General features: G+C 37.6%; 2 protein-coding genes across 2 annotated transcripts in view; one reads left to right on the forward strand and one right to left on the reverse strand.

Moving 5' to 3' along the window:
• LOC131550797 (uncharacterized) overlaps positions 1–18,593 on the forward strand; it is a 117,542-nt gene that overhangs the window by 54,585 nt on the left and 44,364 nt on the right. The window lies entirely within an intron of this gene.
• On the reverse strand, positions 4,295–8,801 carry sost (sclerostin). The gene is made up of 2 exons (XM_058793208.1): positions 8,394–8,801; positions 4,295–6,243 (listed from the first exon to the last, which is right to left on the reverse strand). The coding sequence occupies exons 1-2, from the start codon at positions 8,629–8,631 to the stop codon at positions 5,849–5,851; spliced, it is 633 nt and encodes a 210-aa protein (XP_058649191.1). The 5' UTR covers positions 8,632–8,801; the 3' UTR covers positions 4,295–5,848.

Below are 18,593 nucleotides of genomic sequence, written 5' to 3' on the forward strand. Positions count from 1 at the left end.
TAAATGAAGTTTAGAGTTAGATTTAAATTTTAGCTTAAATCATTTAAAATCCTTTCCCGTGAAAGTTTGGTTGAGGACCTCCACTTTAAAGGCCATGTTCTTCTCATAAAAGGCAGCTAAAGCTATTCTGATCATAATTCTACTGAAAAACAAACAAGTGATGGTTGTCACTGAGAGAACAGACAATGCTTCATCACATTTTCCTGTCTTTGACAAAAGATTAAAACCGACCCAATTTCATTTGTTGTTTTTCTAGACATGCCGTTCCAGAATATGTCATACAAAGATCCAAACATAATGAAGACTATATGAGACTTTCCATAAACATCCGACCATGCTTATGTTAACTGACTAAGCTGTAGAATTATTATATGTAATCAATTCAACTTTCTGTATATTGGTAGCCATGATGACATCATATGTTGCTGTCACACATGCGTATGGTGGCCTTTACCTGGCCTTTCTCCTTCCCCTCTGATGCAAGAGTGCATAGCGCTTACACTCACACCATTTGGCATGTGTTTATTGGCAGGGCTGGGTTATGTTCAAGGTGTCTGTTTGACTTGGATGGATTGTAATCTTTTAAACAAACAAACTGCAAACCAGAGCCAAGGCTCGACACCCAGCTGGCAAGGCCTGCGGTTAACACTGATATGAATGTTACCTCGCTTCCCACACAAACACGTTGTGCAGTACCTCAACTTGATGTGTTTCAAACAAGAAACCTCCAGACTTTCGCTGTATTGGTGACAATTGAAGTACAATATGTCCACCAATGCATATTTGTTTTGAGTTAGTATTGTAAATGTTTATTGACTATCCGGTTTCCTTTCCTGCCGTGTATCTTTGGCCTGCATCGGATGCTGCCACTTGGTTGGGACGGTCAAGGCTCATCGAACGCTGCTGACCCGTGATGCTACCATCCACCCCTGGACACTTCCGTTCTTCCCCCCACCCGAATTTCCCACTGAGCCATCCTTCATGGATCATTGATGGGCGGCCCTTTACCACTCTTAGTCCCAGGGTTCGTTCTTTGATTCCAGTGAGCAGTGGACACTTAAAAGCCTTTTTGATGGGGGTGTGACGGAGGACATGCTGAGTGGCTCCAGTCTCTCCTTTCTGCCCTGACCCTGGCCTTTTCCTCAGACGCCCCCACCGCCACCAGATCCCGCTCTATGTCCTCTCTAACACTTCCCATGTTCCCAGGTCTGTGCCAAGTGCTGCTCTGCTTTGGATTTGTTAGAAACTGTTAGTTCGTATGAACTGATAAGGGAGTGGCAGATGGAGAACAAACATCCGTATCCAAATGCATCCGTCATAGCCCACATGTGTTTGACTTTGGAAATTAAATTCTTCTTTGGAGAGCCTTGAATTGAGTTTTAGGCAGACTGACTGGTGTGTTAAACACTTTGAATTAAAGTAATCCCCAGTAATGCGTCCAATAGCATGCATTGCATCATTTTGATGTGCTTTATATTATGTTCTTGTTTCCTGTCATTTGCGTCCTTTTTTCCATTTGTTTTACTGTTTCCAGGTGTGTTTTGTTAATTTATCTAATTATTCCGACTTCTTATGTCATTGTTCTTGAGTATTTAACTCCCTTTTTGTTTTTTCTATGTTTGGGATTGTCCTGAACAGATAACACTAGTGAAAATGAACCAATTTTGTATTTTTATACACTACAGTACCATTCAAAAGTTTATTTATTTACAAAGAATTACTTTTATTCAGAAAGGGTGCATTAAATTGATCAGAAGTAAAGACAGTGAAGGAATTTACAGTGTTACAAAAAGATTTAGGTTTAGATTTTAAATAAATGCTGTTCTTTGGAACTTTCTAATTATCGAAGAATCTTGAAAAAAAAAAAATCAACATTTAGAATGGTTTCTGAATGATCATGTGACACTGAAGACTGGAGTAATGGCTGCTGAAAATTCAGATTTGCCATCACAGGAAAAAATACATTTTAAAATATATTAAAATAGAAAACAGTTATTTTAAACTGTAATAACTTTTCACAGTTGTACTGTTTTTACTGTATTTTGATCAAATAAATGCTTGAAAAATCTTACCGACCCCAAACCTATGAACAACTGTATATATAATCTTTCATATTTCATATTTATGTCATCTTAAACCCCTCATTTACACTTAATTTCATTAATTTATGTTTATTTTCAGATCTTGAATCTCATGGTTTCATTGTGGCTTCAGACTTTTGGGACTGGGTATGTTGGGGAATTTTGTTTCTTGTTTCATGCGTTTGGGCTCCTGACAAACTTCTGTTCCTTTTGTATAACATTACGCTCAGTAAATATACCCACCCTAGGAAAAACTTGTATAATGGCCCAACTATTGTCGTCAATATCCAAGTCTAGAAGGAAACTTAAGATTCAAACAATTGTGAGAATTTGACCTTTACTTTTTTTTTTCTTTTTTTTTTGATTGAGCCAAAACTTACAACATAATCCCAGCTAACAGAGCAATCATCACTGAAAGATATATTACTGAGGTATTTTGGGTTTTGGCAATAACAGAAACCATCTACTCTTAACATAATATGCAAATCAGCTGATCAGATGTTTTATTGGCTTACATTTGGAAGAAGTTACTGACTGATGTCACTAATCTATAGACTCATGCTTTGTCAGCATTAATTTATTTAGGTACTATGCAACCTCAAGAACTTCTTTTTGAATTTGATTTGATAATACACAGCAGCTCTGTTACATTTCATTTGCAAAAGCAGTGTCTTTAATTTTGCATGCATGCAGCCTGCCCAGAAGGAAGTGACATTCTGGAGCGGTTCAGTGAGATTTACTTAATCACCATCATGTGTTGGAAGTCCACAGTGTACCACTAAGAAAGGTCAGCCTGTGTGTTTTGAGACACTGGAAGGTAAAGACGTCATCTTAGGTTGAGCTATGACTTCAACAGTGAATGTCTTTAATACATTATAGTCAAAGTCAAGTGGCTAACAGGGTTAAATGACACTTTTAGTGCCTCCTCATTTTTCCTAACACTCCTTGTCCTAAATACCTGCACCCGCCTGGCTCTTGGATCAAATTCACCCAAATTGAAAACTCATTTAAAAACTTCTTGAATTCTTTTTTTTTTTTTTTTTTTTGTAGTCCCAAAGTCTGATTTTAAAAACGTTGACTACAGTTAAAGTTTATATATTAAAATAATTAAGTAATAAATCGATTTTTTTTTTTATGTAAGATATCAACTAATGTACTAAACAAAATAAAATAAAAGGACAAAAGTAGGGTATAGAAATCCATTTTAAACAACTTTTATGACATTCAGAAGCGCATACCCAACTATTGTCTGATCTGACGACAAGGTCTCTGGAGGAGTTAAGCGTCTAAGCAGCGTTGTGGCGTCTGAGATACTGTGGAGCAGGCACAAAAGTGTTAAACACACACTGAGGAGTGAGTCCCAGCTGACCCCTCTTACACACTCCTGCTTTCCCTGTGGCTGTGGAGGTCCGTGCCAGGTCCCTGCCGAGCAACGACTGCAAACAGGGGCTGTAACTCAGGTCAGATGCTTTGTCAGCATCAATTTATTTAGGAACTACTCAAGTGACACGTTCAAGCACTTGTTCTTGAATTACTTGGAAATGCTTCTGCCTGCCAGCGACTTTTGTGCAACAGCATGGCATGTCAAGTGGCCATGAATTTGGGACGATCATATTAGAACTGCAGTCAAACATGTTCTCAATAGATGTTTTATAGTAGAACAAGAACTGAAAGTCATTGAGTTTAAGAATGTTTCATCTTTTGGTCACAATGTAAGAGTATATAAACACTTCAAACATACATAAAAAGGAAATTTGTTTGTTTTACAGCATAATGACTCCATGAAGTTTGTGTACTGAGCAGCCTGGACCCAGTTAGATTAATATAGAGAATTTCATCATGAGAAAGCACTCAAGTGTGCAACAGACAAGATTAGAAGGACTAAAACAAGTCCGCCAATACACATTTCCTTGTCAATCTATGGCTCAGACTCTGCAGGCTTAGACAAACAAACAGATGAATGGAGGCCTGTGGGTTGAGTTCACTATACCGGATAAAAAGAGCTGTTTCTGTTGTGACTGTACTGTTCCTGTCTGACGAGGAGATTCTTTCCTTTTCTCACCTTTTGTAAAGGTGTCTTAGACATTCCAAAGTGCTACAAAGCCTTTACTTCCTAATTGTGGAATATTGTTTATAGAGGGCTCATTGAGGGACGGATTTAGCATGCGGGCACGGCCCAAGAGGAGAAAGGATCTGTCAAAGCAGTCTTGACAAGAATGATAACAAACACACTTCTTTTCACATATATATGTTGCTTAACTTTATTCATGAACTCTTTTTCGTTATGAAATTCACTATAATTACATATAGTACAATAATGGCTATTATTTTCTACAAAAGATTGCATAAATAATTTAAATGATGAAATTGAAAAAATAAATACGCAATTCATTCTCTGTAACAGTCTTTTGGTCGACAGAGAGTGGGGATCCATTCTTTGGAGGAGGATGCCACTCAATGAGACCACACAGGTACAGTATGTACAAGTTGCTATTCATGGCAAGTCTGCTTACATTATAAAAATCCCTTCCAGTTGCTATTTCAAATACACAATTGAAAAATAAGCAAGTATTATCAGCACTGATCTGGAGAAGAAAAAAAAAGGCGGGGAAGTCACGAGCAGAAAATGTTGAACAATTGGCATTCTCTTATCTCTTTATCCTGTGTAAAATCAACATCCAGATCACAATTTCAAAGTTTGGTTCACTTATTTGTCTCTTCGTTTCCGGTCACGAGACCGGAAGGATGACATCTTTTCTGAAGACTTCAGTAATGGATGTAGGTAACCTGCTAGCGATTGCAGATAGCTGAATATCTCCAAATGGTTTCCATTGAAGGAGGGTGCAGAAAGGTTCTTTGCCCGGGAGGAATTGCTGCAGATTCTTGCACACATGTGGGCCTCTTTTTCGGGTGTTCTAACAAACAGGAACTGACCATGTCTAGAGGAAATGGCTTTTTATGACTCAAATCCTAAACACAGGAATGGACCTATTTGGTAATTAGGACAAGTCACAGGAATATCGTTTGCGGTTCTTGACCTCTGGGGACTTGGACCGCGGAGGGCTGACACAACTTTTCGAACTCTCCGTAACTGCCAGTTCCGATCAGTTTCTTGTGGAAATGTGAAGTTGTAGAAACTCACGTGGTGACTGGCTCGGCTCCCCAGCCCGTCAAGAGGACTCGTGGGCTGGTCAAATTGACCAAGGTTAAGAATTCTGGGCCTCAGCAATCTGTCAGCAGCCGCGTGTCTTTTGGGCCCGACACGGCTGGACGGTCAAATCACACACTGCTCCAAGTCCCAGAAGAGGAGGACAAATCTGGTACACAAACATTCACACGAGCGCTTGGTGGATTGGTTGAGTGCTCAGCGTGCTTTCCTGTAGTTAGCTTACCCTTTCAATGAACTTCAAACTCGAAATGAACTGCTTGGGCAAGAATATATGGAGTTATTCCTCCTTCCTCAGAATGCCATCATTCCCTGAACTAATCTCACATAACAGCATACGTCTTTTACTCAAGCGTCCATTAGTCCGCTGGCATTCTGTGATCACACTGGGACTATTTCGGCTCAAGAGCACATACAAACAGTGAGACATCTGAAATACATTGGAAACTTGTTGGCACGCCAACACATTTGTTAAAAGCTAATGCGTTTATTCCTTCCCTTGTAGTTGAGGATTGCAGTTTCTGAAATGTGTGTGCATATGTATATAAGTGTATCTGTATGTGTGCAAGAGAGAGTTTCTGTATCAGTTCATGTTTTCCCCTCAGTACGAATTGCTGTTGACCGATGGCACTTTGCTACGGTGCTTCTTATTGCGTCGTGGCTTCTTGGAGGACAACTCCTTGACGTCCGATTGGTTGTGATGGCGAGTGTAGCGTTTGCACTTGCAAGATGTGACTACTCGGATTTTGTATGTCCGGTTTGGTCCGTTAGGACACTGGAGCTGTATCCGCTGGGTGCGGGAGTGAGCGGGAATGCAGCGGTAATCGGATGAGCTGCTTCTCCACCATTTTCCCCTTAGAATCGAATTTGGCATCAAGTGAGCTGGAAGGCATTGACCAGAACACACCAGTTCTTTCACAGGTTTGACGCTGCGGCAAGATCCATCGGTTACATAGCGGGTAGAGCGCAGCTCCCGGCAGCTTAGTTCAGAGGCTCCTGGGAAAGAGAGGAGAACCCAAACAAATTAGTTAAATGTTTAGGGATGCATCTTAAATAAAACACAGCTACCAGAACTGGCATTTATTATAGCCTGTATGACATAATGGGTTTTGGATTATTCACAGCTACAATACACAAAACTGATTTTTTTTTTCCTTTCATGTTTTGTTTTATACACAGGCATTAAGCAAATTTCCTAAAGTTGACTTTGTTGTGTGTTTTGTCGAGTTTCCCAGAAAAAAGTTGTTGTGTGTCCAGCCAGCAAGGAAATGCATGATACAATCTTTTAATATTGGTACATGTTTTTTATTAATCTGGTTTGGATTTGGCTAGCAAAGTAATAGATATGCTCTTGATTGAGGGTGGAATTGATGAGAATCCCAATCAATTAGAAACCCACAGACACTAAACATCATACCAGATTGTTCTGTACAGAAAGGACTGATTACATGTGAACTGCAATCAGAACTTTTGCGGTAAGATTGAATTTAAACTTCACAAATTTTTCACTTTTAATGTGTCAGTTAAAGAGATGAAAGTGAGATTGGAAAGATCTGTTTCCTTCTTCAGCTCCCCTCATGGAGAGGAACAAAGGATTTATGTGTGTGATGAGTTCAGGTTCTGCCTCCCCTGATTCTCAGAAAACCTGATCTGATGTTTTATGAGGAGCGGGACGAGAGCCAGAGGAAGATGAACATATCTCAACATGACCCCACACTGACCACCAGAGAAACTACACCACACGTCACCCCTTCAAGAACAGAGTGTGATATCTTTCTCCACCCCCTAACGAGCGAGTATAACATACGTGCTTGGCTTGATAACTGTTTCCTTATGCTGAAACACAACATTTTAGGGGTGTCCACTGACATAATTAGATATTTGAAATGATCTTGTTGACTTTGCGAATTGCTCAATCCTTAATTATTTTTATTATTTATTGTTATTGTCGTAATTTCATTACTCTGTTCGTGGAGGTTCGCTTGTTATTATTTTTGGAAGTAATCTGTGTATTTATTTAGCAATAAATTTAGACATTCCAATTTCTCAAACACACTTGCTTTTTTCCAAAGTCTTGATTTGTGTTCTGGAAACAAGCTCTAAGAGATTTTTTCTTAATTCTGACATTAACACACACACACACACACACACACACAGAGTGTTTATTGTTATACCTAGGTTTGTATTCACAGTAGTTTTACTTTCCACAGGTGGGAGTCATTCTCTATCAAGGCAATACCCTGAAGAAATGACCCCTTAGAATAACTTCTCACATTTTCAACTACCCTGAAACCATACTGTTGCAATTAGATGGTTATGGAAAGGCAGACCTTGTCTAATTATGTAAAATTGGGGATACAGGAACAAAAAAAAAGGGTTATCGAAGTTAGTGCATCACTTGTGCTGGTGAAAATGTGGAACGGCAAGCATTCTTTCTGAACTACTATAAAACTTTTATTTAAAAGCGGCCACATCCATGTAGAGCCAATACAGGAATATCCAGTTTCGCACAAGTAAATTACGATTTTATGTGCAACCTACATACTGTATATACCTTAAATCAGTGGTCGGCAAAATAATCTGTTATAAACAAATTATTAGATTAAATTTCATTATAGATAGATAAACCCCATGAACCTTAGTTGCTAATGTCCATTTTAGATAACAGATCTATCTAGCGGAAATTGTCTAATTATATTTGACACAAATTCCTTATCATACCTCTTGATTTTTATAAACATTTATAACACACAGTACCCAAATTTTGTTAACTTGCAAACATGCAAAAACTATGCATATTCCTTGAGAGTGTTAAAATGTAACAAGCTGTACTTATTTACATAAAATATCAAATTACTAATATAACTTTTACTTAAGTCGTTGTTTAAATAACTAAGTAGACTAATGCAATTAGGCTGCCTGGAGGATTATTAATTTAAAAAAATAAAAAAATAAATCTATTGGTAGATTCATTTAATGTGTTGATGTTGATTGATACGGCCCAATTTTAAGGGAAAATAGCCCACAAATAATCTTACAAGAAAAGAAAAATCCATGTTCTATTATATTTTAACTACTACATGTTTGTGTTGGTGCTTTGATAGAGCTCAGTGCTCTTAATTAAATATATTTTTCCTTTTGCTTACCATAAGTACGTGAGTTGGCTGATGACCTCCTTCCTCCGTTCTTAGCTCGGTTCATTGTGTTGTTATTAGAAATTTGTATCTGCTCCTCAGGTCTATTCGTGTCCTCCGTGTATTCTGGTATAATTTCTGTAGCATCATTTTTTAAAGCTCTCCATCCGTGCGCAGCTGTGAAACATCCCTGTAGCAGCAGCAGCAACAGCCGCGCGCCGCACTGCACGAGCGCTAGAGACACCTGCATGCTCAAATAGAGAACGAGACGTTCAGCGGGCAAACTCGGACCGGTTTTCTTCTCTTCGTGAGAGGCTTGCCTTTTTAAAGTACCACAGGTTTCGCAAAAACCCAGATAACTTAGCGCTTACACGAAGTGGGAGGGATTTCGGCAGAGACGTTCATTCAGAAACAGATAGGGAGGAAGGGGCACGCGCAGAAGTGTAAGGTCAACTTGGAGAGAGAAAAGTCATCTGTTTTTCACCAGAAATGAGACAGCATGTCTTTAATGCTGTGTTTCATACTGTGTCGTTTTCTATTGTCTTTACAGCCAGTCGGAAGTTTGGACACACCTTATTATTCTTTAATCATTTTTAATAATATATTTTTAGAGCCTACTATTATTTATATATATATATATATATATAAACAGTGTGCAAACTATACAATGACTTGACGATATGAATTTAAATGAACGTTTAAAAAAAAAAAAGGAATGTTCTGCTAAAGAAGGCTATCTTTTAGCAGACGCAATCTTAACGTAGATTGTGTTTGTTTTGGTAGCGACCGGTTAAATTTACGTGCATGTGACTAACTTGTAATCAGTTTAATCACTACTCAAACGTTTGAAAGTATTATATATATGCGTGTATTAACTTTTACTAACACCAAATATTTAGTTTTGGCTTCCTTTTTGACTCTGTTTTTGTGCACGTATATTAGGGACACATTAGCAGTCTGACAGTATAAATGAAAGATGAATATGAATAAGCAGTGTGACACGCTCAAGATGCAGATGCTTTATGGCACGTAACTGTCTCGCATCAGCGTTAAATGCATCGCTTTGTACAAACACTGCCCTCTTGAGGGAGCCCAAACAAACCTTGAAAGGATATTGTTTCTCCTGTCAGTTAAGCTAAGCAAAGGATAGAAAATATCTTAGTATGCATGACACTGGTTGAGCAACAGCTTCTAAGGCTACTCTGATACATCGTGTCCGCCAATTGTTGAAGCTTAAAACCACTTTGGCTGAGAGAAAAATCGGATCTATTGTGACTCTTCTTTTCGTCCTGTCATCATGAAGATCACAATGTCCACCACAGGCCTAGTCTGATTGTAGCCTATGTTCTTTCCCTGTCATTCACTGGCTGTTTTTATATCTCTTTGGGTTTGTGCACAGAAAACACAGTCTCCAGGCATGCTTTATCAAGATAGCAGCTTGAGCATAAATAACATTTCGATGTGTTCCAGATTTACAAGGGCTGCCAGCAAAATATATTTTTATAAAGAAGAAAAAAAAGGTAACACAATGTCAAAGCCACATAAACAAAGCATTTAACTCATCTGGACTGACAGGACTGAACTCAATGCATATAAAATGCAAACATACTGACTTGCAGCTGAGCATTAACATTTTCAGATAAGATGGAACTGGGTCAAAGTTGAATAGAAATGTTACTCTTGCAAAAACAAAAAGTGTTCTTGGCCCTGCAAATAATTTTTTGCCCCCTGATTCATGGTTATATCTTTAATATTTTTTTATATTTCATTTCTTTAATAATATATACAGTAGTTATAATAATACAGTATATTGTATCTTATGGTTATATATATATATATATATATATATATATATATATATATATATGTATATACTGTATAACAACATCTATTGCTATTGCTTCCATCTACAGATTCTTAAGTGTCCAAGTACTTTTTGGTGCCACATTTATTTAAAATTCCTTACATGTGTAATAATAAAGTGGGAAAATAATCTTGTATCTGCGATAATCAGGGTCATTTTTCACACAGAACTAGAGTCAGCAAACAGATTAGGGGATACTCTGAGGGATGTAGTCATAATAACATTTCACAAAGCCTGCCAAGAGGACACATCGATGTAAAGTGGTAAAATGGAGCCGTTTTGCATCAAAACATCAGCGATTTCTTTATTCAAATGTAGATTACACTATTTTAAACTGTCCTTGGGACTGATGTCTCATTTGGAAATACAGTCCTTACAAATATTATTATAAATGAAGCATCTGTGCAATGTTACAGAAGAAAAAAAAACGATGGATCATTTTTTGTCCATGATTTATAAAGCTCCCCCGCAGCTCGTGAACATATAATCTTACAGTAATACTTCACTTCTCAATCAGCCAAGTCATTTGCATTTGTCATTATTAGCACATTTTTCATGCTGAAAAAACAATAGTCTGAAAATTTAACAGAAATAGAAGCACATTAGATGTTTAAATAAACCATGACTAGCTGAATCATACCGAAAGCACTTCCAAGTCTAAATCGTGTTTTTAAAGAGTTCATTTGAGTTTAAGAGCAGTTGAAACCTCAGCTGTGGTTTCACAGTGCGTCTCGGCAAACCTTGCTGACCACTGGGTCCGTGTGTTAACCGCTCTGTAACCACTCGATGTAGAGTGCTGCCACAAGTGCATTTGTAAACACTGATCACCTAGCATATTATTTAGTCCATTTATGCATTGATGATTCCTATGACATAAGCACACAGGCTGACAGTGCAGTCGCAGCTAGCATGGTGAGAGAAAAAAATTCTGATGGGGTTATGAACAAATGGGATTTGTGTGAGAAAGACTACAACTTTAGTATTTATGAGAGAATCTTATTGAGAAATATTGTGCGTCATTGTTCTGATTCACTTTGTTACAATCCTGATCGCTAATTTTCCGTAATAATTTGTTTATTTAATCAAATTTGGTCCAGGATTACTGGAAGTGTGATTTTGCCGAACAACAACACATGTCTTGAAATTCTCTAATGATTTGACATTGTAGTTTACACTCTGTAATTATTGATACCATGTTTGTTTGAACTTGAAGGAATAGTTCACCCAAAAGTGAAAATTTGCTCACCCACCTGCCATCCAAGAGTTTGAGTAGATGAGTCTATCATTAAGGCATTGATTAAACCATTCAAATATGAATGCTCTATTCATAGTAATGCTTCTTCTAGTGAAAAAGTCCATCTCCTGTATTTCTCTCACATCAAAATCCACTGACGCATTTGTTCAGAACTGGTATGGACTGTTTTCACTTGTAAATGTGTTTGATGGGTGCATATTTCTCTCCTGATTCAGATTAGACTTTTTCACTGAGAAAGCAATATAATGGAAGATAAAACATCTTAAATGTGGATTTTTTCATTACTAATGCAAATGTATTTCTGTTCACAAGACGTTAATTGATGGATTACAATTGTGTAGGTTACTTGTGGATTATTGTGATGTTTTTATCAGCTGTTTGGACTCTCATTCTGACGGCACCCATTCACTGCAGAGGATCCATTGGTGAGGTTCTGATGAATAAACAAATGCATCTACATCTTGGATGCCCTGAGGGTGAGGATTTTTTCAGCAAAATTACATTTTTAGGCAATCTATTGTTTCCTGTGTGCTTATGTCGCCTTTCAGAAGATGTATTTTCTCATTATGATGGTATTAATATCTTATTTTGATGAGTATTAATATCTGTCAGTGTATTTGTAATGAGAGTGTAAAAAGTCAGTTGATTTCACAAAGATGTTACAATTTAGTACGTTGTAATCTTCAACAGAAAACCGCCAAAGTGCCTTAAGTCGTTTTAAGAGCCGAAAACCATTTTCATAGTACATGAATCACTCGTTCACTGGGTGTCAATTTTCAGAGTGAAAGTGTCTCTGAGTGTATGTGGAAACACTCAGTGATCATGATGTGCTTTTCCGATGGAGCGTCGTCATTTCCCAGAATGCGCGAGAAAGGTGCGTTAATTACCCATGAACATATAAAAAGGCTCAGCTGCTGAACATGCAGGAATTTATTTGAGTTCTAAGAGAGGGAGGGAAAAAAGGAAGTTATTTCAAGAGCATGTTTCAAAAAGCTCCACAAGTTTGCTTTTTTATGGGATCAATAAAACCAGATAACAAGCATGTGAAAATAATCTTGCTCTCTGGTATCTAATCCAATAAAGACTAATTATAAGCAGGACCAATAAACAGGGTCATGCCACTGGTTGTCATGTGAAGGTAGCTGATGATGGAGTAGCAGGAAAGATATTCCCACTGGCCACCCACACTGAAGAAACTGTGCTGAGAAAATAAACCTGCTTTGGGAAGGGACAGGTTTCAGACACCTCACAGTGTGGACTTTCCTTCCGTCTGTTTTTGTCAATGCTGACGATTTGTCATGGACTGCCAAAGACAACAGACGTGTACGTAAATCCTACTTTGTGCTGCTGATATATTGTTACAACCTTCTTCTCTGTAAGTCAGAGGTCACTCTAAAAGGTCGTTTTTGTTGTCAGCATACCTAGCTTTTTATTTATGCACAAATTGTTATTTGTGAGGAAATGTGTGAGGAATTCATAGTGTTAGACTAAACACATGCCACAAATCCATTTTAGTGTTACTCTGTTTAGAGCTTATTGTGTTTGATGTCATTTCCAAAACATTTTATGAATATTTTTGGTTGATTTTTGCTACTTTGGATCTCTGGCACCCATATCGAGACTTCAGTGTCTTCCAAAACTAGCAAATGGATTAATACCCGACCTTGCAAATAAGGGTCAACTGTGAAGCCTGTTCTTCGTTAACTCGTGTTTCTCTTTTGTATCTTAGCTCTAGCTGCATTTGTGCATCAATAACGCAGATGAAGATCCTTTTTCATGTGGTTTTTGTGTCTGTGGCTAATTAGAGAGCATTACGGCTGATCTCCCACAATAATGAAGTTGTGCTTTAGATATGTCTAATTTGTTGTTCTACATGACTAGGAACAAGTGCCGTGTGCATATTTCACAACTAAAATCAAACACTGCCTTGGGAAAAATAACAGTGCATCCAGCTTTAATTCTCTTCCAAATTTGCTTCCAAATCAAACACTCCCGCCAGTATCTCACCAGCCATCTGACTTGGACCCTTAGGAGCCGTGCAGCCATATTCTGCTGTTCTTTACATGACAGTTCTTTAATAGATATCAGACGCACTTGGCAAGGCCCTGCAGGAACGACACAACAGCAGAGTGCAGGAAGATGAAACGAGCAACACCACTGCGGGCACAAGTGCTTGGAAGAGGATCTGAAGCCCATCCATTCCAAGAATGTTCTCTCCCATATTTCCCAATAATTAGTGCTGCTCCACAGATGTTTCTTTTTTTCTTAAGTTTTCATTATGGGAGCGCGCAGTGAAATGGGACAAAAAAAGTTGAAAAAGGGAAACATCATATGCTTTTCATTTAAGCCAGTCATTAATGAAGATGACAAAGAAAAGGGGGGATATCCTTCACAAGAAAGTGCCATTAATAATGAGATTTTAAAAGATTAGTTGTTACTAAAATTGAGCTCTTCTGCCAAATTATCTATCTGGAATTTAGTCAAGCCCAACTGAACAACATTCTCAAAGGTTTTCATTATTACAAATTCTGCCCTGCAATATTTGTAAAAATGTAAAACAATAAATTATGTATTAATTCAACATATTCATACAAACACATCATGCATGACCTTAAAGAATTAGTTCATCCAAAAATTCTAATTTTAATCATTCTGATCAAACGCTTCAAAAACGAAAGCTTGTATATATTAAGAGAATATAAATACATGAAATGTTGTAATGAAAGTTGTATACAGAATTTTATTTTAATTCGATTTAAATATCAAAGATAAATGTAAATATTATATTTCATTAAAAATATAAATATTACATTTAAATGAAAATAATTAAATTATTTCTTCAAGGTCATGCATGCATGCATGCATGCATATATATTATATAATATATATATATATATATATATATATATATATATATACAGTGGGCAAAAAGTTTTTGTCAGCCACCAATTGTGCAAGTTCTCCCACTTAAAAAGATGAGAGAGGCCTGTAATTTTCATCATAGGTATACCTCAACTATGAGAGACAAAATGAGAAAAAAATCCAGATAATCACATTGTAGGATTTTTAAAGAATTTATTTGCAAATTATGGTGGAAAATAAGTATTTGGTCAATAACAAAATTTCATCTCAATACTTTGTTATATACCCTTTGTTGGCAATGACAGAGGTCAAACGTTTTCTGTAAGTCTTCACAAGGTTTTCACACACTGTTGCTGGTATTTTGGCCCATTCCTCCATGCAGATCTCCTCTAGAGCAGTAATGTTTTGGGGCTGTCGCTGGGCAACACGGACTCCAAAGATTTTCGATGGGGTTGAGATCTGGAGACTGGCTAGGCCACTCCAGGACCTTGAAATGCTTCACGAAGCCACTCCTTCGCTGCCAGGCGGTGTGTTTGGGATCATTGTCATGCTGAAAGACCCAGCCACGTTTCATCTTCAATGCCCTTGCTGATGGAAGGAGGTTTTCACCAAAATCTCACGATACATGGCCCCATTCATTCTTTCGCTTACACGGATCAGTCGTCCTGGTCCCTTTGCAGAAAAACAGCCCCAAAGCATGATGTTTCCACCCCATGCTTCACAGTAGGTATGGTGTTCTTTGGATGCAACTCAGCATTCTTTCTCCTCCAAACACGACAAGTTGAGTTTTTACCAAAAGTTCTATTTTGGTTTCATCTGACCATATGACATTCTCCCAATCCTCTTCTGGATCATCCAAATGCTCTCTAGCAAACTTCAGACGGGCCGGACATGTACTGGCTTAAGCAGGGGACACGCCTGGCACTGCAGGATTTGAGTCCCTGGCGCAGTGTGTTACTGATGGTAGCCTTTGTTACTTTGGTCCCAGCTCTCTGCAGGTCATTCACTAGGTCCCCCGTGGTTCTGGGATTTTTGCTCACAGTTCTTGTGATCATTTTGACCCCACGGGTGAGATCTTGCGTGGAGCCCCAGATCGAGGGAGATTATCAGTGGTCTTGTATGTCTTCCATTTTCTAATAATTGCTCCCACAGTTGATTTCTTCACACCAAGCTGCTTACCTATTGCAGATTCAGTCTTCCCAGCCTGGTGCAGGTCTACAATTTTGTTTCTGGTGTCCTTTGACAGCTCTTTGGTCTTGGCCATGGTGGAGTTTGGAGTTGGACTGTTTGAGGTTGTGGACAGGTGTCTTTTATACTGATAACAAGTTCAAACAGATGCCATAAATACAGGTAACGAGTGGAGGACAGAGGAGCCTCTTAAAGAAGAAGTTACAGGTCTGTGAGAGCCAGAAATCTTGCTTGTTTGTAGGTGACCAAATACTTATTTTACTGAGGAATTTACCAATTAATTCTTTAAAAATCCTACAATGTTTTTCTGGATTTTTTTTTTTCTCATTTTGTCTCTCATAGCTGAGGTATACCTATGATGAAAATTACAGGCCTCTCTCATCTTTTTAAGTGGGAGAACTTGCACAATTGGTGGCTGACTAAATACTTTTTTGCCCCACTGTATATATACTGTATTATATATATATATATATACATATATATATATATATATATATATGCATGCATGCATGCATGACCTTAAAGAAATAATTGAATTATTTTCATTTAAATAATAATAATAATAATAATTGTTGGCACTTGGCACCGATAGCTGTTGCCGATGCTTCAAGAAACCTATACCTGCAAAGCTACCTGAAAAACTATGCGCAAGTGCACCTAGAGCAAAAGCTGCTTTAAACGTAAAGGCTGGTCACACCAAGTGTTGATTTAATTTAGTTTATAGAAGTTAATTGATAAAGAAAATCTATTTATGACATTAGTTTTGACAGCATCCTCATTTTACAGCATTTTTACAAGTGCCTAAAACTTTTAACAGTACTGTAGCGCTGCAGGTGGGTTTCTTGAGGCATCTTGGAGACGTTGCCACAGTTCTTCTGGATTTAGTCTGTCTCGGTTTGTTCTGTTTCTTCATGTCATTCCAGACAGACTGGATGACGATGAGATCAGATCTCTGTGTGGAGCACTGGCTGTTGTCAGACTCCTTGTGCAAACAAAAATCTCACTGGATTATTATAATTAATGGCTAAATAAATATTTGGAAATGTACACACTACAGCAAAAGATAGAAATAACTGACTTAAAACCATTTTTTTAGCTGGCGAAAATATTAGTGTTCTGATCATTTTGGCCACCACTGTGGAACATCCCAGCTCTGTGGTCCTGCATGGTTTGAGAGTGTGACAGGGAGGAGCCCCTGGACAGCTCTCTCAGAGGACCCCACAGCTGGGCTCGGGTAATTGCTGTGTGCACATGGTCATGGAAAAAGATCGGCCCTAGTTTCAGACCAATTGATTTGAGTGTTTTCAATGATCCTTGTGGATACATGAAGTCTGAGCCGGTCATCCCAGGTGCACAGAACAAATGCTAAAGGACCTCAAAGACCATTCGCATTTAAAATTGTCCTTTGTGGTTCTGTGACGGAGTGTTGGATATGAGTATGTATTTGTGTCAAAAGAAAGTATTATGTTAGTGTGCAAGTCATGGTACAAGGAGCACAAGACCCAAGTGGGAGACAGATTTATGGAAGCGTTTGTCTCCATCTGTTGGAGACAGACTGTAAATTCTTACCATAAAGCATCTTTCAGATATGTTTCTAATTTATGAATAAACTTAGTGCATAAATTATAAACATACTGCACTTCCATAAATGTATAAATATTCACACGTGCTGACCCAAAACCTTAACCCTGCACTCATATTTTATAATGATCTCTTCAACAAATATATAGCACGCAGTAAAACATGATGCCATGCACATTAAATCTAGTTGCGGATGTAGTGAAGTCATTCATTTGCTCAGTCTTTGTAGATTTGCTGAGGCAATTCAAATGTTGCATTAAAGTCTGTTCACAGCTGAACGTTACCCTACTTATCTCTGTTACCTAACAGGAGTAATTAGGACCTGTTGTGAGCGCTTTTTCATGTGCCCCATTCTGTTGTAATCAAAGACCGCAGAGGCCCACAGACACGGACTGCTTGCAAAACACAAGGAGAACTAATAGGGTATTGTCATGCAAACTACCCATGTACATGAGAAATGAGTCGCTCTCATGCTCTAGGAGGAAATGCAAAAATAATTTATTATTGCATTGAGCAATATGAGTAATATGAAACAATGAAATGCAATATTAAAGTTGTATTTTTTCTGGCTTTGGAGTTTGAAAAGACAATACAAGAAAAAAAAAGGGAGAAAAAAATGTGTTAGTAAGGTTGAGGGAACTGTTTGATGTCACACTTTTTTAAATCATTGTGTGTGTGTGTGTGTGTGTGTGTGTGTGTGTGCGCGTGGCAATGTACATCTTTACTATTATTTTTTTTAATCAATTTAACATATGACTCAAACATATATTTAACATATACCTAAAAAAAAAAAAAAAAAACATACTAAACCCAAGCTTTTGAACGGTAGTGTATACTGTCACTAAAGATTTATATTTTGAATCAATTTTGTTCTTTTTAATAAAGAATCCTGAAAAAAAGTAGCACAGTTTCCATAAAAATAAAAAATTAAGCAGCACAACTTTTTCCAGTTTTGGTAATAAATCAGCATATTAGAATGATTTCTGAAGGATCATGTGACACTGAAGACTGTAGTAATGGATGACAGCTTTGCCACTACAGGAATAAATTCTGTTTTAAAGTATATTAAAACAGAAAACTGTTATTTTAATTTGATTAATATTTCACAATATTATTGTTTTTGCTGTATTTTTGTTCAAATACATGCAGCCTTGATGAGCATAAGTGACTTTAAAAAAAAATGTAAAATCTTACAGATCCCAAACCTTTGAACAGTAGTGTGTGTATATATATATATATACACACACACACACTCACACAAATTGACAATAATATTTTTTAGCACCGTAACTTTTTATATCACCCTTATATTCACCCTAATATTTTTATAATGATTTGTAATTTCAGTTTTATAGGTTTAACAATGCATTCTCCCAGTTGGGATTCACTTAACTCAGGGGTGTCAAACTCAGTTCCTAGAGGGCCGAAGCCCTGCAGAGTTTAGATGCAATCCTAATTAAAA

Source organism: Onychostoma macrolepis, chromosome 12 (genome assembly GCF_012432095.1).
Source record: "Onychostoma macrolepis isolate SWU-2019 chromosome 12, ASM1243209v1, whole genome shotgun sequence".
Classification (NCBI taxonomy): Eukaryota; Metazoa; Chordata; class Actinopteri; order Cypriniformes; family Cyprinidae; genus Onychostoma; species Onychostoma macrolepis.

Excerpts from the sequence above, each read along its gene's own strand:
- sost (XM_058793208.1), bottom strand. The coding sequence starts at position 8,631 with ATGCAGGTGTCTCTAGCGCTCGTGCAGTGCGGCGCGCGGCTGTTGCTG. Across the intron at positions 6,244-8,393 it reads AGCCAACTCACGTACTTATG|GAGCCTCTGAACTAAGCTGC; the intron begins GTAAGCAAAAGG and ends TCTCTTTCCCAG.